At 44.0% G+C, this 22,276-nt stretch overlaps 1 protein-coding gene across 5 annotated transcripts in view; it reads right to left on the reverse strand.

Annotated features, from left to right (window-relative positions):
• Positions 1-2,318: 2,318 nt before the first annotated feature.
• KIAA0586 (KIAA0586 ortholog) overlaps positions 2,319-22,276 on the reverse strand; it is a 622,715-nt gene continuing 602,757 nt past the window's right edge. For 3 of the 5 annotated variants that reach the window (XM_085626123.1, XM_085626121.1, XM_085626119.1), the window contains exon 31: positions 2,446-2,737. In XM_085626123.1, coding sequence (XP_085482249.1) covers positions 2,592-2,737 — 146 coding nt within the window. In that variant the 3' untranslated portion in view covers positions 2,446-2,591. Of the gene's footprint in view, positions 2,738-22,276 lie in introns of all 5 variants that reach the window. The other 2 variants (XM_085626122.1, XM_085626120.1) reach the window with 1 other exon arrangement.

A 22,276-nucleotide genomic window follows, 5' to 3' on the forward strand; every position in this document is an offset into this window, starting at 1 on the left:
GTCATTTTCTAGGATCGTGGATGCTGTACACAGCATGGCTAAAAATCATTAGCAAAGCTGATACCAATTGGCTTTGCAAATGTTTGTTGTTGTTTTTTTGCTCATGATACATATAAACCTCTATGTACGGAGGCATTCAAGAAGTTTACAAAACACTACAGAACGGTGACATGGGATAGGAATGTTGTTCAAGTGCAGAAATAAAACAAATATACAAAGGAGATTCCCTGTGTTGCAAGAAATATTTCGGAGAGAATGTAATAAAGCAAAACTTGCTGATGTTTCAAAAATACTTTGAGTGTACTGTGCTGAGAAGAAAGCTAGAAATGAAAGTACGAGTTTATTTTAACTGTGTGGCAAACATGAGAAGAATGTTACTATGCAGATGAGAGATGCTGTCCCTGTGGTAACTGGGAACTCCAGGAAATACGTAATAATAGACTGGGATACAACTTTAACACATTCAAAGGGGAGGATGTGTCTCAATTTGGTGAACCCGGTGTTGTGTAACATTAGGCAAAATCTATCCAGTACAGATCATTCGGGTTTGCATGACTACAGTCATGCTGAATAAAGTGGCCCTCTCACATAGTAATGAGTATCCCAACTGTCCACTTAACTTCCTGCATAGGACACTAGAATGGCCATTAATAGTGAAATTCTGGGCAGCTGTTTGCGTAAAGGTTGTCCGATTCACAAATTCTAGCGTTGTGGGCAAAACAGTTGCCTTTGTACTGGGATTTCGCTATATTTTAAAATTGAATGGGAGTAAGATGGAGGTCATGATCATTGGGAAATCTCCCTCTATCTGGGGATCTGCCTGGTGGCCCCAGAGGCTGGGGCCGGTCCCCCTGCCTAAATTAGAGGTAAAGAATCTTGGAGTGTGGCTCGATCCAAAACTATCCTTCGAAGCCCACTCTAGAAAGGTAGCAGGGAAATGCCTTGGCACACTCAAAATGCTAAGGAAAACCTTAGACATCCTCCCTGTGTCAGCAAGAAAAACTATAGACCATGCCCTGGTGACCTCCCAATTTGACTATGGGAACGTTCTGTACCTGGGTGCATCAAAATGTTGCGTGCAACACCTTCAACGAATCCAGAACGCAGCGGCTCGCCTAGTCCTTAACCCCTTGCATGCCCGCCCCTTTCCCCGCCCAGTGCCGCGCCTTGCATTAGCGGGCGGAGTTCATGACGAGCTGGACTCGTCATGGGCACAGCGCCACCGCAGCCCATGACGAGTCCAGCTCGTCATGGGCACTGAAGGGGTTAATCTACCGAGGTGTGCCTCAATGACAGAAGCCCTTGACTCCCTGCACTGGCTACCGGTGGAAAAAATAATTCTTTTTAAGGCCATGTGTTTCTGCCACCTGAGGTTACAGGGGAAAGGCCCCAGTTATCTATGTGATCTTCTAACCCCGTACAATCCTAGCCGACAGTTAAGATCAACAGGAGCTCACCTGCTCAAAATACCGAAGATAAAAAGGGCTAGGGTGGGAGCATGCTTCTTTAGCTACCTGGCGGCCAAATGCTGGAACACACTCCCACCTCTGCTAAGAGCAGAGAAACCAGAATCCACCTTTCGAAGAGGTCTGAAAACCTGGCTCTACAAGACTTAGTCAGCTTTCGTCCCTCTGCTCCAGTGTGAAACTGTTTCACAGCGCGGGGACACACCTGCAGGTGTAACCAGGCGCTCCATTAATGCTGTATTATTATTATTATATGAATATTATCAGTGCAAGTACTTGGGAATTCTTGCAGACAGCCATAGACAAGATTGATCAGTCTTTCTCCTAGTCAAACCCATGCTTGCTCTGGGATGAATGAGTATGGAGGCCACCCCTGTTCTCTCAGGCAAAAAGGTAATGGTGAAAACATCCTTTATCAAAGAATTGATAGTGCCAACAATTGTAATCAAAGGAACCCGAGAAGCAGCTAATAATTGGTAACAGTTAGACACAACCACCTTCTGCAGACTGGTTAGCATTTAAATATGTGACATGTACCCATATTGTACTGAAAAACCTTTCATTCCAATGCTCTTTGATGGGACCCCATGAACTGTGCTGGTCTCTATTCACATTTTCTCAGCAATAAGAGAACAACCATTACTTACATATTGGTTAACAATAGTTCTCCTTACTAATGGAATTTTACAGACACATATGGATTTAATATTAAACTTAGAAATCCGTACGCGTTGACAATTGTTTAACAGAATATTAGATAACACAACATTTACAAGATTAAGCTTCTTGGAGGAAGCACTATTTGGGGTAGAAACATATAACAAATTAACACTTAAAAAACACTCGGTCTGCAACAAATCAAAGATATGCCAAACGATATTTTATTATAAAAAGAGTGCAAATGTATAGAGAATATCAAATATAAATTATTTAAGCATTCATTATTAGTTTACAAAGGTAGTTTAAAAATGGTGCCACAAACAACGCAAAACATAAAAATTGATAACCTTGATGATATACGTTGTCCTTCCCTCTTTAGCGATAGCCAGTTAATATTTTTGTAATAAAAATATCACAAGTATGTACCTAGAGATCTCCAAACCTCCTTCATTAATGTTACTAAATTCAAAATGTATCTGCCCCTGAAGAATCTTCATGCATGTGTAAAGACTCAATACTATCTGGAAGATCCTCTTCCATCATAGAAGGTAAGGTCACCGACATTTTTCCAGGTGTGGTCTCCAAACCCAAACGAGGCTCTTTGGACCCCTCTGTAATGGAAAGGATGACAGCAGAAGTGCTAAATATCCTGAAGTACAAAGTGTTAACAGTAATACAATAATTTTATCAGGCATACACATACCAAGGAGACATATACATGTGTGGCAAGCACGGGAGGCATTGTCTTGTGAGAAACGCATACTCCAGCGTGTGATAAAGCATGTTTTGCTCTCCAACGACAAATCCATGTGAAATAATACTACCCATAAGGGCACACATTGCTGCCTAAAGTTGACTAAATGTTACTAGAAAAAGGAACGTGCATGGAATAGGCCATTTTAAATTAAATTATTAAGGAGGACTTAAAAAACGAATCGCAGTATAGGAAAATTGTTTAAACCATTTCTTCAATAACACAACTTATAATGGCACCATACTATGATCAAGTGTAGGTTTCATTGTTGCCATGCGCAAGTGCCTGCTGGTATCACTTGTAAAACCCGACAAAGACCCAGTGCGGACGTCCTACCGTCCACTATCTATGCTGGGGATGAACTACAAAATCCTAAGCAAGGTAGTGACGCTCCGCCTACTGGAACACATGCCACACCTGATACACAAAGACCAAAATGGTTTTATCCATGACAGATCCACCACACTCAATATTAGGAGACTGCACAGGGTGATGGAGTCTGCCCCGGTAAGATGGCCCTACGCAGCCTTTTTAGTGCTGGACTTAGAGAAGGCATCCAATACCATCGATTGGGGCTACCTGTTTGCCACTCTGTCGAAAATGGGTGTTGAGAGGAGACTGCAATGCTATATACGTCTTTTCTACACTGAGCCGACCGTCGGAGTTAAGATTGGAAAACACGTATCACCTTCTCTTAGGGTGAGCAGGGGCACTCGCCAGGGTTGCCCCCTCTCCCCGTTACTCTCCTTGGCAATGGAGCTGCTGGCACAAAGACTCCGCCAGGAGGGCAAATCCTGGGGTATCCTGCTGGATGATGGAGTCCATATAGTGTCACTGTATGCTGACGATGTGCTCCTCTATTTTCGGGACATCCGAAGGGGGATTCCGGAAATAGCAGAGATACTTGTGCGATTCTGGAGGGAATCCGGAGTGGGAGTTAATTGGGCAAAATTCTGCATTTTCCCCTGTGCGCGAGCTGCCCCTCACAGGAGGTCTGGTGGGAGACCAGATAGTGAAATGGGAGCCTCGGGTCTTTCGATATCTGGGATCCATGTTTGCCACACCACAAAAGATCTTATAGAGGGGAACCTGACCAGGGCCATCTCCTTCCTACGACCACAGATGGCCTTCTGGAGCACTCTCCCGCTCATAGTCCAAGGACGAATTTTGCTTTCAAAATGGCGATACCCCCCGGCTTCTTGTATTTCTTTCATAATATTCCAGTGTTCATGCCTCGAACCACCTTTGCGGAGCTTCACAACATGCTGGGAGGGTTCATTTGGAATAAGGGCAGGAGACGGGCGGCTCTTTGTAGACTGCAGTTGCCAGTGGAAAAGTTTGGCCTAGGCGCGCCAAATTTTGAACATTATTATTTAGCAGCGCAGCTGCAATGGTCGGAGAGATGGCTGGCCAAGCGGCAGCTGGACGAGGTGGGAGAACTGCTGTGGCGCAAAGCGCAAGAAATGGTAGGGTTGATGTTGCTCCCTGGAACTCGCCCCTCCTGAGGGGCAAACAGTCTGATGAGAGTGGCTTACCAGAGCTATAAAAAAAGCCTAAAGCCTTTGCCACATATGATCCCATACTCTCCAGCCATTAGCCAGAGCTTCTTCACACAGTTCCACACAGGCATTGGTGAGGAGGGGTTGGCGGCCTGAAGAGATACGGTAGTGTCCTCGGTGGGGGACCTATTCAGAGACCATGAGTTGATACCCTTTGGTCAGTTGCAGGACGATTATGGCCTACCTGATGCATCATTTTTCGGCTCATCCTGTTGACCAATGACCTATTTGTGATGGGGTCTGATCGGAAACTGGTAACCTGGTTTGTCAAAGCTTTGGCCCACATGACCATGGACTCTATTACCCCTCCGCAGTCTATGGGAAACAGACATAGGTTGAGCCCTGATGTCCAAGGAATGGGAACCCACCGTACACTATCCATGCAGAGTGTCCCGTAATGCCAAATTCCAGTACATTCAGTTTAACATTCTACACAGGGCATACCTCACTCCGGCCACCCTACATAGAATGTTCGGGTTCTCTCCTCTTTGGCCAAGGTGCCAGGCACCTAGCCCTGATGTAATACACATGTTTTGCTCTGGTTTCCAGATATTGCAACACTTTGATCTGGAGTCACAGATATACTCAGCACGCTAACGGGCTGTGATGATCTTCATACCTTAGAGGGGGCACTGCTGGGAATATTTAAGAGGAGGACAGTGCAAAAGGTGTCCAACCGCTTCATAGATTTGGTGATGCTTATCGCTCGTCGAGCCACTGCTATGCACTGGAAGGCCGCCACATTCCTGACACTCCAACACTGGCACGCAGCAACACTCAAGTGGGGCAGATGCAGCCTCGCTGCGCTGCACAGGGAAGACGTAAGGGGTCTCTGCAGGGTTTCAATTGCTGACTTATGGGACAACCTGTTACAAGAATTACAAGACACGCAGGCTGCTTACCAGAACGGGTGACTGGGATGGGCGTTTAAGGTCCACTGACATATGTCCAGGGACCTACCTGGGGCAGCGCCACCTAGTACCAACAACGTTACTGCCGCGGAGTGCCCAGAAGAACAGGTGATAGTCTTTCTATTTTCCGCAAGGGAGGAGGGGGCAGCTCCGGAACTACTCATAAATGTATTCTGATTGGTTCTTGGGGCCCTCACATAGGACACCACGGGATTTACCCATCATAACTGGATTGCACGGTATAAAATATGTTGTCTTTATTAACGCCCATGATAAATCTGTGATCTGCTATCATGTTTGGTTTGTGTTGACATTAAGTTTCATAGTACTGAACCACCCACTCCTGTCATAGAATGTTATGCATTGTATTATACATTGATTCTGCCACACGGGTAGGACACCAGTGTTTGTTATATGCCTGATGATTAAAAATCAATAAAATTGTAGTTTTCATTTTTATATCTTTGTATAACAAATAACACAATAGACTGTTTTAAAGTGAGCAAATGGGTCAAAAGTCATTGACCACAACCATTATCTTGTGAACTTCTGCAATCTAAAGATGATTACTAATTATAAACGTGATAAACACAAACAAATCAAAGGGAAAGAATGGACCCAAACACACCTCTGGACCCACACCCGCCCACCAAATGTTTCACTTTAGTTTAGATATACAAGTCTCCCCATATCCATCAGGACCACCAAAACGCTGCTCCAGGTTAGGAAAGAGTTGAAGACGCACCTCATTAAAGAACACTACATCATAATGCACTGATTATCTACCACCCAGCTCAGTTTCTTAACGCTTATTGACTTTATGCTGGTCTTTGACAATGCAGAGCGCTCCGCTGCTTTTTGGCTAGTTTCGCATTGTAGCATTCGCACATACATACATATATGCAAGGCTCCTAAAATGATAGTCTCTAATACAATAGTGTTGGTAAATTGGAATACATAGATTTAGAGAACCTATATTACAAGTAACTAATTCGTTGGACTCCATTATCTTGAACTCTTTCAAAAATCAAGCTCAGCAAAGGGCCAACAAAAGGGTAAATTGGTAACAGGCATCAACAGAACTCAAAGCGTGTTGCCTATATGAAAGAATCGTGCTGTAATTAGAACACGGGGAAGTAAAAAGCAAGTTTTTAGTTCTGCTCCTCCTGTAGTTAAATCATGGGAGATTAAAAAACAAAATCGGAAAATTAACACCTCGATCAGGGAACACTTTAAGCAGTCCTCAATACCCAGGCGAAGGGAAATTAATAGACTAAAACAGGTAAGGAAAAGGAAAGTGGTATCTGAACGCAGAAGGGTGGAAGACGCAAACTGTGTCAAACTACGAGAGGTCGCTCAGTCCAGTGACACCAGGAAATATTGGGCGTTAATAGCCAAATTTTGTGATGGGAGAGAAGGCAAAGCCCATTCTGGTATCAGATGAATAATGGTCTGCATGTATTTCCCCGCTGTATGCTCTAAATTCCTCAATCGGTTGGAATCTCAATGTGGTCTCTAACTTTTCCGTAGGGAGTGATTATGGAGCCCCCTTATGCAAGGAAACAGAGGGTTATATTAAAGGGGCAAGATACTCAGGTGCAATGGGCCCAGACGATGTACTAATAGCCATAATTAAACAGGATAGCGAAGCTTGGGCAGAATTCTTACATCCATTATTTGCTCACTATTCCACTCATGGAGACATTCCACTATCCTGAAAGGGAAGTATAGATGTTCCATTATACAAAAAGGGTCCAAAAAACTCCCCTGCCAGTTTTAGACAGATCTCTCTTCTGGATGAGACTGGTAAATTGCTTGCTAAGAGCATTTTTTTTCCCCCCAGAGTTTTATATAGCGCGAACTTGACCCGAATCGGGTATCAGAGCACTTTACATAACACCAGTTGCATATGAGGACACATTCATTTTTTGTTAGGCACGGGGAGATTAAGTGATTTGCCCAGAATCACAGGATGTTCAGAGTCATTGCCAAGACTCGAACCCATTTCCCCAGATCTGAGATAGACCACCCTAGCCATTGGGCCAAATCCTCTCCCTGTTTTTCATTTATTTTGCATTCTTACCCCTCTCCAAGATTGGGCCTTTGGAAACAGTCTTATTCCTGTAGAGCAGACACGTTTCCGCAAAAATAAAAATAATAATAACATCATTGCCCTGAAATATATCCAATAAGCTGGGAATGCTGCTATATGCGGCTTTTATAGACTTCTCTACGGCCTCTGACCAGGTTGATCAGGGGGAACTTGTGGAGAAAATTGGTCACCATGGGGATACCAGTAAATTTACTAAGACTGATCATCGCACTGATTTCCTCCACTTGGACTCAGGTCCTATTTGGGGGAACACAGGGCCTGTCTAGTAAAATAGAGACCCATAATGGGCAGAAGCAAGGGTGCCTTCTGGCCCCTCTTCTTTTTTCTCTTTATGTCAATAATTTGTCTTCTTTTTTCTCTTTATGTCAATAATTTGCCAAATAGAGTGGGGTTCAGCAAAGGGGATTCCCCAAAATTAGGAAATTTAAAGTTGAGCTGCCTGCTTTATGCGGAGGACGCCATATTAATGGATCTAACCCCTATTGGACTCCAAAGGCGACTCGCTGAGCTAACTAGGTATACAGAGGCTGTGATAGGTATTTTATGCCACACATGTGCAAGTGGAGGCTGAACTAGGCTGTGGAGGTTAAACCAGGGCAGTGGGGAATTTTGCCTGCACACACTGAGGTTGTGAGTAAATCAGTATATGGGCTGCCTGCATTGGGAACTTGAGGTTAAAGCTGCACAAGGGAAGCAGAGGTTGCACTAGCTGGTAAAACGTACCCAGCTTTGAGAAGTTGCACTAAGCATTAGACATCTGATCTGTAGAAGGGTAGGCTGCACTGGCTTGCTGTACTGGCCATTTGAGTCTAAAACTGTGTATGGTGCAAATACAGTGAGAATTTGGGGATACACCTATAGATGGGGAGGTTGCAGTGGGTCTTTAGGCTAAATATGCAAATTGGGAGGGTGCGAAACCTGTGCCTTGGAGGCAGTCCAAGTTATTTGAGAGAAACTGCCTTTAGTACTGTGCTGTTCATTTCACAGCTAAAGCCGGGTTAAATAGCAAGGTTGCACTTTTTCACAGCTAAAGCAGAGTTAAATAGCAAGGTTGCACTTTGAACCGAAGGCTACACGTTCATGGGATGCTGCATCAGCCATTTAAGGCTAAACATGTGTATGACAAGGGAGCACCAGCCATCTGAAGCTAAACCTGTGCATGGAAAGGCAGCACTGGGAATCTGAGGCTACATCTGTACACGGGGAAGCTGCCCTGTGCCTATCAGCCTAAACCTATATATATTGGTAGATTACGCTTAGCATTTTGGATCATATCTCTGCAAATGGAAACTGCACTGGACATACGAGGCGGAACATGTTCAAGGGAAGACAGCACTGCGCAAGTGAGTCCGAATGCAGGTGTGGGTGGGCTGGGTTGATCAGATCATGGGTGGGCATGCAGAGTCTGTACTGGGTATTAACAAGGCAGGTATGATTGACTCATTTGTGAACTTGTTACCCACACTTTTATACTTGACTGTCCTGGCATTTGGGCACTGGAAACTAAACCTACACTTTATGCGGACAGAATTTATGGATATAACCAAGCATAATAAAGCAGTATATCTGCATGGGTCTATGTCTGTGCCAGCACATTTCAGGCCACGTCAGGCATCTGCCTGTCTGGAAACTTGCCATTTTGCCCCTGCATTTAAAGCAGTGACTGGTAAAGTACTATCAAGCATCATAACAACGTTTTTTGGTAAAATGGAAGCAAAGTGAGCCAGAGAAGCGCTGGTGCTTCGTGAACCAGGAAGAAACAAGTTACTTACCTGTAACTATAGTTCTCCAGTATTGGAGGCTTTCATTGATTTACATGCTTGAATCATTCCCCGTCGTCATAATGGGAGTCCCCGGTAATATAAAATAGTAGTAGTAGTAGTGGTAAACGCAACATAAATAATAGAACCCTGATAGGTATAAACTAGGAAAGGGCCTAGGCCTCTTCGGTTTAACAGCCTATCATGGTCATTTTGGAAAAAGAACCAAAGTTCTGCCTCAACCAATCAGCATCACTCACCCTGTAAAACCCTCCAGAGGGAAAGGTCAGCACCTCAGATTTTCGAGCATTAGTGCTAAAACCACTATGTCATAGCCACGACCGAGGAGGAGGGTGGGTCGCATGTGAATCTATGAAAGCTTCCAATACTGGAGAACTATAGTTATAGTTAAGTAACTTGTTTCTTACTCCAGTCCTGGAACTTTCAAAGATTCACATGCTTGAATCAGAATAGCAAGCAGTTGGTAGCACATTTACCATAGTCATTAGAAATGAACCAAATACATCATAATAATAAACGTAAGTGGCCATCAAATAACGTATGCGATAACGAGGAAATAAACCTTAAAAGAAAACCCTATGCCGACCTGCAAGCAGTTAATACAAGTAAATGTGATACAAAATGAGAGGCAGATGGGTAGATAAGGGTGGCTCACCTTAGCGAAACATATGACGAAGTACTGCTTGACTCACCGCTGTGTCATTTAGACTTGCTGAGACCAGGCAATAGTGTCTGGTGAATATGTGCCTATTCTTCCACATTGCATCTCTGCAAATATCTGGAAGCGACACACCCGCAAACAAAGCTGCTGATGTCAACACTGCCCTTGTGGAGTGTGCTCGAACTCTTGCAGATAGCGGTCTTCCTGCTTTTTGGTGACAGAACTTTATAGCATTTGCAGTCCATCTCGATATACTCTGTTTAGAAAGAGGGAAACCTTTCCGTGGCACACTAAATGCGACAAACAATTGAGATGTCTTACGAAAAGGTTGTGTGTAATCCAGATAAAATTTTAAGCAACGCCTGACATCCAGGGAATGCAGAGTGCTCTCTGCTGATGTCGTTGGACTCAGGAAAAAAGTCTTAAGCACTATCGGTTCCTTTAGGTGGAAATCCGAGGGAACCTTGGGAATTTCAGATTTGTGCGTAGCAGAACTGCATCCATTTTGAATTGTAAAAAAGGTTCCTCTATAATGAAGGCCTGAATCTCGCTAACCCTTCTGGCAAATGTCAATGCACGGAGCAAAACAAATTTCCAAGACAGGAATTTTATATCTGCTGTGTGAATTGGTTCGAATGGAGGTTTCATTAGCTGTGAAAGAACTGTGTTGAATTGCCATAACGGAGGTGGAGGTCTTACTGGAGGGAACATTCGAAACAGTCCTTTAAGAAATTATTTTACCACTCTAAATGACCATAGAGATGGGGAAGAAAGTGATCTCCTATATCTGGAAATGGACGCTAAATGGACCTTTATCGAGCTATGGGCCAAGCCCGATTTTGCAAGCTGAAAGAGGTAAGGTAAGATCTGTTCCGGAGAGGAAGATCGTGGATGTATGTTCTTTTGATGACACCAAAGGCAGAAGCGTTTCCATTTGAGACGGTAAGTCCTGTTGGTACTTTCTGCCCTTGCCTTGGCTAAAACATCTCTACATTCACTGGAGATGTTCAGATGATGGAACTCATTGTGTTCAGGAGCCATGCTGACAAATGTAAGCTCTTGAGATCTGGGTGAAGAATCTGACCTTGGTTAATTGTCAGGAGATTGGGAATTATTGGAAGTCGAAGGTGCGCAGGCTGCGATAAGAGAAGCAGTTCTGTATACCAATGTAGACGTGGCCACGCTGGAGCAATGACTATCAGGCTGCACGGTTCGGTTCTCATCTTACTGAGAACCCTTGTAATCAGAGGAATGGGAGGAAAAGCGTAGGCAAAGATGCCGGACCATGCAATCAAAAAGGCGTTCCCCCATGAACCCTGTTGGGGATGCCAGCTTGCATAGTACCGGCATTTGCGGTTCTGGTGAGTTGCAAATAGGTCCAATTCTGGACCGCCCCACATCCGAAATATGCCCTATAACGTTTGCTAGTGAATCTCCCATTCGTGACATGCTGTTGTCAACCTGCTTAGGGTGTCTGCAATTGTATTCTTACATCCTGGAACGTGTTCCGCTCGCAAACGGATTCTGTGAGCTATAGCACATTCCCATAAGATTTGAGCCTCCCTGGAGAGATGACAAGACTTCGTACCTCCTTGCTTATTTATGTCATGCAAAGTTGTTGTATTGTCCGTTCGGACCAGTACAGATGAATTGTGAATCCTGGGAAGAAAAGCCTGTAAGGCTAGATGTACTGCTTTCAGCTCCAGCACATTGATGTACGGCTGAATTTGAGTTGGATTCCATTTGCCGCTTACTTGGAGTTCCTGGGGAAAAGCTCCCCATCCCTCTAGGGACGCCTCTGTTGTAACTACTAGCGGAGCAACTTCCTGATGCAAGGAAAGCCCCATTGACAGATGGCTCTTGTTTGTCCACCATGCTAGGTTTTTCACTAGACGAGGAGTTACACGGACGATGTCGTTGAAGGATCCTCTTGATTGGACCCACTGCTTGTCCAGTTCTTCCTGAATCGGGCGCATCTTGAGACGGAAGAAAGGAACTAGTAGTATGCAAAACCTCATTCCCAATAGGGATTTGCAAAGTCGGACCGAAAGAGACTTTTTTCTTTTTATTGAATTTGACAGATTGAGAAGTCGTTCCTGATGCTCTTCTGCAGGACTCGCCTTTAAGGAGACTGTGTTTAAACGAGCTCCTAAAAAGATTTTTCTTTGAGACTGAATTTTATTTGATTTTTGTAGGTTGATCGTAAGACCTAATCTCTTGAAGAGAGAGATGCATGCTTTTGTTGACTGTATTGCTGCTTTTTTGGACGGAGCCTTGATCACCCAGTCGTCCAGATATGGAAAAGCTTGATGTTGCTGTCTGAGGAACGCTGCGACTGGCACCAAGCATTATGGAAAAAATCCTGGGGGTTGACTTTAGACCAAAGGGAAGTACAGTGAATTGGTAGTGGCGTCCGGCTACTATGAATCTTAGGTATTTCCTGTGTTTAGGGTGAATAGGAATGTGGAAGTAGGCATCCTGGAGGTCTACGGTTGTCATAAAATCTTGTTGATGTAGAAGCTTCAGCACCTCCTGCAATGTTAACATTCGGAATGATTGTTTTCTCAAATATAGATTTAGATTTCGGAGGTCCAAAATCGCTCTTCATTGCTTTAACTTCTTTCTGACCAACAAGAAACGGGAATAGAAATCTGTTCCCCTGCTGAACAAGGGTACACTTTCTATTGCACCTTTTTGAAGAATGATTCTGACCTCCTGCTGAAGTGCTTTGAGATGCCTGTGGGGAGAGATTTTTGGAGGAGTTGTAGGCGTTTCTGGATAAACTCCAGGATATGTCCAAATTGTACTAAATGAAGCACCCACTGGTCCATGGTGATGGACTGCCATTGTTGGAGGTGATGGGAGATGTTGCCTCCTAAGTATTAATGAATTGGACTACAATGGAAGGAAAAAAGAGATGGAGCCGGAGCCTGTAGTGTATCATTGTCTACGGTTGGTATCTTTGCCAGCTCGTAACAATTTCCCCCTATTTGATTGAATGTAGGATGATTGAGGTAGCTGCCTCTGTTGGTACTGAGGCCGGTACGAATGAGATGTGGAAGAGTAAGCTGGGTAGCGATATTGCTGATACCCTCCTCTATAGGATGGACGGCCTCTTCCCCTAGAACCACGAAAAGGAACTCTTTTGAATTGGAGCGTCCCCTACGACTTGGCAGTATCAGTGTCTGCCTTGATGGTTTTGAGGGCCTCTTCCACCTGGGTACCAAAAAGAGCTTCCCCATCATATGGTAGATCCAGTATCTTATTCTGGACTTTAGGACGGAAAGAGTTGGCGCTTTAAGCCATCCTTGCCTGTGCAAAACTGCCACCCCAGCTAGCTGTTTAAACCCTGTTACAGCGACATCCATAGTTGAATCAATTATTTTGTTTGAGGCCCTCTCTCCTTCATGAAAAATCTTTTTTGCTTCTTCTCTCACATCTTCCGGCAGTTGGTCGATGTATGAAGCGATATCCAACCACATCTGGTGATCTTAGCGCCCTAAAATCGCCAAAGAATTTGCAGCTTTAACTGTCAGCGCAGACATTGATGAAAACCTTTTACCAATTGAATCCAGATGCCTGCCTTCTTTGTCTGGAGGTACGGATAAAAGTGCTGCAGGATTTCTAGAATGTCGCTGAGTGACTTGCGTTACCACCGAGTCTGGTTTTGAGTGCCCCGTGAGACATGCTGGAGCGTCATCAGTGATATTATACTTCTTGTCAAGACGTGGCAACACAGCTGGCACTGATGCTGGGTTCTTCATTATTTTAATGCCTTCGTCCCAAATATAGTCTATTATGGAAATAGCTCTGACTGACTTCCGGAAAGGCTCTTTAAAATCATATAAAAAGCAGTCGGCTTGTTTGGGTGGCATAGGAATAGCAAACCTTTTAGCTGCACGCTTCAATAGGTTGTGAAATCCCCCAATGTCCTCAGGAGGGGAATCTACCCGGGGGGAGGGGAGGGGGGGGGGGTTGAGTTGGAGATGCAGGAGATGGAAGTCTATAATCATCCCATTTTGAAGCCATGTCAGGCAACTCCCCCTCTTCATCTGAAGAAGCTGGGTCCTGGAGAGGAGCAGCTTGTGGTGTACCAGGAACTGATAATACAGCAGGAGTACTACGCTGCACTGGTGATGTCACTTGAGACGGTGGAGGTCTGATGGTCGGACTGGACGGAGGAAAGCGTTGTCTGTAATCTTGAAGCATGAATTGTAAATCGGATAATAGAGCAGAGGGCATAGTAACTATATCTTCATGGAACTGTTGACACCCTTGAGAAGTCTGCATAAAATAGGCCTGACCATAGTATTGTTGATCATCCTCTTCATCATCATCATATGGCTGACATTTCACATGTGGTTCTGATGGGCTATGAGCATCTCCAAACATACATACATCTTGTCCAGAATCCTCATCTTCATCCCCTCCCAATAGATGAGTAGGTAATATGGGTGTAATCCTACTAGGACAAGTGTGTTCTGGAGTAATTTGCACTTCCTGTGTCTTTTCCGGTAATTTTTTCCTTATAGATACAGTGATAGCCGATGATTGCGCTGACGATGGTTTCGGTAGAGGTTTTGGTTCCGTTGTCCACAGTGACACCGTCCTGGTCGACGTACATGACTGTGACTTTGACAATGGTTGCGGATTCCTCGACGGTAGAGATCTCGTCGATGCCGGAGACTGTTCCTTCGTCGACGACGACTGCTTCGCCGGTTGTTGAATTTTTGTCAACGGCGATGACGACGACGACGTCGACTGAACTTTACTCGACAATGACTGTGACTTTGTCGCCGACGACGAGTGTTTGTCTTTAGTCATAAGAGGAATGGTAAACGAGATTGGACCCTGCGTCAACGATGTCAACGTTGTCGTCGATGATGAAACAGCCATGGAATAAGTCATCGACGTCGATGTGCCAGCGGAGCAGCTTCTCGTCGACAAGACTGTTGAAGTACCTTCCTTTACCAGAGAAACCACTGGTTGCTTGTCAGAAGAGGGTTTCCTAAATGTCATTTTAAGCTGAGCTAGAGGTGTAGCTGGCTCAGAAATATTCTTATGAAGATGTTCTTTTCTGTGAGAGCCCTTACTGCGTTCAGAGGAAGACTCAAGAGAAGACTTTTTGGCACATTTTTTGGCAGGTTCCTTACCAGATTGTGAAGGATCCCTTGATCTTTTTAAAGATATTTTTGAAGCTTTGGAGGAAACTGACTGCTCACTTTCTGAGTCTCATACAGGGTCAGACCTAGTTTTAAGCTTTTGAAGCCAAATTAAGAGACGTTCTCCTCAATCCCTCAGAGTTTTATTTGAGAAAGTACAGCACATTTTGCAGTCTGTAGCCTTATGGGAAGGGTACAAACAATAAATGCAGTCCTTGTGAGGATCCTCTACATAAAGCCTTTTTTCAGGCAAGTGGCACATTCTCTAAAGAGAGCTTTTTTAGAGCTTTCAGCCATAGTTCAGTCAAATTAAACCAACGAAAGGTAAATCCAGTCTATTAAAGTCAATAAAATGAGGTCAGAGTACTTTCCTGACAGGAAATCTTTGGAAAAGTCCTTTGAGAAGACTCCCTTAGCACAATGTGCGGTAGAAAATCTGAGGTGCTGACCTTTCCCTCTGGAGGGTCTACAGGGTGAGTGATGCTGATTGGTTGAGGCAGAACTTTGGTTCTTTTTCCATAATGACTATGATAGGCTGATAAACTGAAGAGGCCTAGGCAGTTTCCTAGTTTATACCTATCAGGGTTCTATTATTTATGCTGTGTTTACCACAACTACTATTTTATATTACCGGGGACTCCCATCATGACGACGGGGAATGATTCAAGCATGTGAATCTATGAAAGTTCCAATACTGGAGTAACTGGTGCTTCATGGCCAGGCTCCCTAGCTCCAAAGGAAATGTAGAACTTGGGGACTTTACTCCTATCCAATCACCACGTTCACACTAGCAGTTTGAGACAAAGTGGCAAAAGAAAAGGGTCTCACCTAGTTTACCTCACCAGGGTAGAACATGCAGGTCTTTCGGGCCTCAAGTCATTAAAGGTGCATATAAATTGGTGACCTACTCGGCAAATTGAGCATTGAAGATTTTAAAATGATTAAGATAGACTATAGGTTTCGGGACAGTAGCTCTGGAACAATTTTCGAAGTGGGGTGCTGCCAACAATGTTAGAAAATCATAGGGGTTGGGAAAAAATCCAAGTGCTATATTAAGTGTAGTAAATAAGCCATGCCCATTTGAAAGGAGAATGGTGGGCTGGTTGCGTGTGACCAATGGTGCATTGTTGGAGCATAGGGTTTTAAATATATGACTAAAGCATGAGTTATTTGGGTATTAACTTTTACAGGGTACATAATTCTCCATTGAAATGGCTTTTTGGAATGGGCATTAAATTTGCACCAGTAACGTAGCTTTACTGCTAAACCTATGTAGCGCACAAACAAAGCGTGAAAATCTGATTTCTGTGCATGTTAATCATATTTGTCATTTGTGCGTCTCATAAGTAGAGTGTAGTGGTTTGTTTTGAAGCTCTATTAAAATGTTTGTTTCTGAATTACAAAAAGCACAATGTGTCTCATCTAGACATTTCTTGCTACCGATATATTTTTTTATTGTTTTAAAATGTATTCACAGATATTTAAATTGTGCTATGTGTTTTTAAACATTTCTCATCGTACAGCCTTTCTAATTATGCTTACTGTACTTCCTGTATCCCAGCTAGATTGTCAACTGATTCACATTAAAATGCTCTCACCTTGTAATCCATAAAAGGAAAAGCAAACATGGATCTCCGTATTAAATAAGCAGCAGTTTGTCAAAAGACATTGCATGACACTTGACCTCTGCCTTTGAACTCGCGCAAAATGCGACAAGATCAAAAAACAAAAAACTAAATTTAAAGGCCTCTTTGTAGCTTATTCACGTTCTGAACACATGCCACGGTACCTTCAGCACCCTTACTCCCAGCGTCCTTGACACCAGGATGGGCTTGGCAACTAGAGATCAAGTGAGCCGCATCCAGAATCATTATAAAATTGGAGAAACAGCTGTTTTTAAAAGATGACAAGAACCTTGTTGCCAATATATATAGTTTTCTTCTGGATAGCCCGAAGCCTGGGTGTGCCCAGCCTCGAAAAGCTGGTAAAGGGTGTTGGGACATGGTCTATGACTGTGATGAAGAAAGGATACAAATCTACCTGAGATCACATAACACTTCCCAAGTAGCGTCCCGCAATGAAACTACTTTAAAACTAACAAGATACTGGTAATACACACTAGTGTGCAAAAAGGAAAACTAATAAGTGCTGGAGGAGTACAATGGAGGGGTAAATCTGACATATCTAGAGTATGAATGTCCAAAGATTCAGTCCTCCTGGAGGGGGGTCCTGGATGATGGTGACAAACAGTTTCAAATCCAGATTCCCCTCATTAGTCACCATGGGGGAGGAAGAAAGAAAGAGAGAGAAAAAGAGAGAGAGAGAAAGAGAGAGAAAGAGAGAGAGAGAGAAAGAGAGAGAGACCGAGAGAAAGAGCGAGAGAGAGAGAAAGAGCGAGAGAGAGAGAAAGAGCGAGAGAGAGAGAAAGAGCGAGAGAGAGAGAAAAAGAGCGAGAGAGAGAAAAAGAGAGAGAGAAAGAGAGAGAGAGAGAGACAGAGAGAGAGAGAGAAAGAGAGAAAGAAAGAAAGAGAGAGAAAGAGAGAGGAAGAGAGAGAGAGAGAGAGAGAAAGAGAGAGAGAGACACACACAGAGAGAGAGAGAGACAGAGAGAAAGAGAGAGAGAAAGAGAAAGAGAGAGAGAAAGATAAAGAGAGAGAGAAAATGAGAGAAAGAGAGAGAGAGAGGGGGAGAGAAAGAGAAAAAGATTGAGAAAGAGAGAGAGAGAGAGAGAGAGAGAGAGAGAGAGAAAAAAAGAGAGAGAGAGAGAGAAAGAGAAAAAAAGAGAGAGAGAGAGAGAGAGAGAGAGAGAGAGAGAGAGAGAGAGAGAGAGAAAGAGAGAGAAAGAGAGAGAGATAAAGAGACAGAGAGAGAGAGAAAGAAAAAGAGAGAGGAGGAGGAGGAATGTCCTTGAGCCTATTGGCTGCCAAGCAAACACTGTTATAACAAGCATTGGCATAGCCAATAGGTCTCGCTTTTGGGACCTTCTAAGTATTTAGTTATGCAGCATAATGGTGCAACCACATCAACTGCTGTATGGCTAAACACTTATAAGGTCCCAAAGGCGAGACCTATTGGCTATGCCAATGCCTGGTGTGGTTGTGTGTGTGGTTGTGTGTGTGTGGTTGTGTGTTTGTGTGTGTTTGTGTGTGTGTGTGGTTGTGTGTGTGTGTGTGGTTGTGTGTGTGGTTGTGGGTACGGTTGTGGGTGCGGTTGTGGGCGTGTGTGTGGTTGTGTGTGTGGTTATGTGTGTGTGGTTATGTGTGTGTGGTTATGTGTGTGTGGTTATGTGTGTGTGGTTGTGTGTGTGTGTGGTTGTGTGTGTGTGTGGTTGTGTGTGTGTGGTTGTGTGTGGGTAGTTGTGTGTGTGTGGTTGTGTGTGCGGTTATGTGTGTGTGTGTGGTTGTGTGTGTGTGGTTGTGTGTGTGGTTGTGTGTGTGTGTGGTTGTGTGTGTGTGGTTGTGTGTGTGTGGTTGTGGGTGTGGTTGTGGGTATGTGTGTGGTTGTGGGTATGTGTGTGGTTGTGGGTATGTGTGTGGATGTGTGGTTGTGAGGATGTGTGGTTGTGAGGATGTGTGGTTGTGTGTGTGGTTGTGTGTGTGTGGTTGTGTGTTTAGTTGTGTGTGTGGCAGACGTTTGAAAGCCACCCTTGGCAGTGAACCGGCAGAGAGTGATAGATGTAATGTTTGTTTTCCTCTCACTATGCCCAGCCTGCGCCCTGTCACATGAGAAAGGCTCCTGCGAGCGACCTCCATCGAGAGAAGCGCTCTCGCCTAAATCCGTGGAACTATATTACCAGAAGTAAAAGCACGCGGCTTCAAAAACAGGAACAGGCCTGGGACCCAGCGCGCGCTTCTAGGAAAGTCTAACAGAAGCAAACAATCCAAGCAGACACGTTGGATCTGTCAAAATCTCCGATAGCCCAAGGCAAGAAGCAGAACAGGAAACGAAGAGATAGGATGAAAATGAGAGGGCGCTGTGGGAATGTTTCTTTCCTAACCGCCTTCCAACATACACTTATTTCATCATAAGAGCGAGGGTGTCGGGCACGTCAAGAGTGTATTTATTGCCCAGGTAGCAAGGTCATAAGGTCCACAAAGGCAAAAGGGGCTGCATGCCATTTTATACATCTTAGACAGGCAACAGCATATTACATGCTGTGCCTCTTAAAGCAAAGGCCCAAGCTTGTAAAATATAAACTACAAGTCCCAGAATGCAAAGTGCCGTTCACTAAATAGTCATGGCTGGATGAAAGTGGTACACATGACGAGCAGCCACTTGAGCAGCTGTGCATCTACATCAAGTACCTACGTTAAGTCCCCCAATCTTGATATGAGAGTTGCCAAAAACCTAACCCATTGTGGCAATCTCGACAATGGAACGTGTACATGCCACCAGAAAAGAATGAGACATTTTAACTGCAGGTAATACAAAAAACGACACCCGGGATACCATGTTCCACATAAGTCTTCATTTAACACCTGAATGAATTTTGGGAGTTGTAGTGACTAACCACCCCTACGAGTACGAATTGAGCTATATAATTTAGATTCTCCTCAACAAATAAGTAAGCGAAAACCGCGTCACCACGAGAGTAGCGAGCAGCAGCTGTGTGGGAAGAGAGTGCGGTGTATTGTATTAGCTTAGCATTTAGGTAGCGCTTTCTGCCCTTGATGAGACGCAGGAGCGCTCTGCCGACATACAGCGTGAAGAAGAAAAGCCATAAGTGATCTTGGTGAAAGGGAGCTGGAACCAGTGAAAATACTCGAATGAGAGAACAGCTCTAAAACTTTGAAAGGCTCGTTGAAATAAACTGTAGGCCACCCCTACCCAAAATGAACCGGAAGGGACTATTAAAAGGGACATATGTTTGAAATCAAGCACAATCGAGTGGTCTCGTCAGTGAACAGCCAGCGTCTGTATAACTGTCTAAACAAAAAAGGAAGACAAAAGTAGCGTGTCTTCCCGTGGGCTCGAGAGCCCCATGCGCTGCTGTACGTCAGTCTCGCACCCAGATTGAAGTGTCACTTTAATCTCGCTAAATGCAGGCTTTGAAGCGGCAATGGGCGGGGGAGCGCATTCCAGGCGGGGGAGCGGACCCTTTGAAGTAGGTGCACGCGCCAGTAGGCTGAAGCGCTTCCCAAAAGTGGATTGCATGGCGGCACGATGCACGTGATTGTGCGCGTGCTCGCCATGTAATCCACTTTTGGGAGCACTTTTGGGAGCCCCTTACTAGAGTCTCGCATAGCGATTGCTACGCAATAGCTAGGCGAGACCTAAAAAGGGTGTGTTATAGACTGATTCAATTGACATGATGCAGGCAAGACTGGACAATTACCTATCTATACAACCCTGGAGGAGTTCAAAATATATGGTAATACTGCCATGTAATGTGAATAACAACAAGAACAAAAAAAAAGATAAGGAACACGCACTATGCAATAGAACTATACATTTAACAATGCAAAGGATGTATTATATATTCCCAGATGTATGTCACATTCTGTAGGTCGTGGAGTTGTTCTGCTGAATAATCCTTTCATTGTATCTTAACACCACTGTCCAAATAGTGCTGTACATCATGAGACAGCCTCAATGGACATTATTTAGGCGTCGAGGAAGGTAGCAGCTGCTACCCATTGCTTGCCTTTTACGACCCCTGCTCTCAGAGATGGAAACGTAATGCCAAGAACAGATAGTAAGCAGTATTCTCAAGAGTACTGTTAGCTTTCTACAGCTTCCAGGGGAATATTACACTTTCAGTTGCAGAAAAGAAATAGTCAGCAGTGCATTGCATCCTCTTAAAAATCCTTTAAAAAATTAGATTAATTATTTTTAAAAAAGCATAGACATTTTTAACCCACTTTCATATTTTCTTATTGTGAATACATGAAAAAATGATGTGTTGCAAAATACCTATCAACTCTCTGACTCACACACGTGCCGTACAAAACAAAGTTAACAACGATAGGGAGCAATTCAATAACACGCTTTCTATTCAATATATGATCCATATGAATTAATACAGATGGACATGACAAGTAGTTTTATTTTTAATCGCTTTTGTGGTTATCATTATGATTTAGAAATACGTTTTCTCTCTGAGTCATATTCTAAGCTTCATTGATGTCAATTACATTGATATGGGTGGGGGGGGGGTCAAGTACATTTGGCATCACTTATTGGGATTCAGGATCAAAGGTCATATAGCACTGAGGTCAAAGGTTATGATATATAAAACCGCAAATACTGAAGAACCACCTCATCGGTGAAGGAAATTATGTTTTAAAAATAAACGTGAGCCAGACAATAAATTATGCTTGATTTTAAACCCTTGCATGCCCGCCCCTTTCCCCGCCCAGTGCCGCGCTTTGTATTAGCGGGCGGAGTTCATGACGAGCTGGACTCGTCATGGGCACAGCGCCACCGCAGCCCATGACGAGTCCAGCTCGTCATGGGCACTGAAGGGGTTAACAAAGCGTGTTTGAAGATTAGATAAATGTAATGGAATATGAATGACAACACAGACAGAATGTGGATGTGTAAGGATATAGGCCCAGGAAACAAAATAAAAGGGGCCCCACAAGCTAATCACATAACTTAAAAAAGTGTCCCCCGTTTCCAAATTGTTTTGAACTTGCAAAGACACGCGGTATAAGTGTTTTGTAAGATACAGAAGACGCACGAACTTGAGCTTGGTGCAGGCAATGTTTTTAATATATAGGGAAATCTACTGTAAAAACCTGCCGAGCAGACCATAAAACTGGCCCACAAACAGCCCAAATAATGGTCCAGATTCTGACCTGTCACATCAACCTATCAGGCACTTCCTGGTTGTCTTATGGGCCAGGTCGGCCGTGCACACGAATAACAGGGAGAGCTATTTACAATATGAAGAACATGGGGTGTCGTTTTCGACACAGGGCCGCAACAGTAAATATTCACAAACATAATGCGGAAACACAAACTATTCACAGTCATACTATTGTTCGGATATAGATAGTACTGCCATGCATCTTCCTATCCTCTAGGGATTTAGCAAGCTGTGGAAATAAAAATCAAATACAGAAGGCAGAATTACCTAAGAAACGTCCCTTCGGTCGGTTTTAATAGAAAGGAAAACTTTTCTCTGTGGCCATTGAGAAAGAGACTGGGGATTCGCACGGGTGCGTCTTCCAGCCTTTGGGAAGCTACGGCACTATGCCCACAGAC

Source organism: Triturus cristatus, chromosome 9 (genome assembly GCF_964204655.1).
Source record: "Triturus cristatus chromosome 9, aTriCri1.1, whole genome shotgun sequence".
In the NCBI taxonomy this organism is placed as follows: Eukaryota; Metazoa; Chordata; class Amphibia; order Caudata; family Salamandridae; genus Triturus; species Triturus cristatus.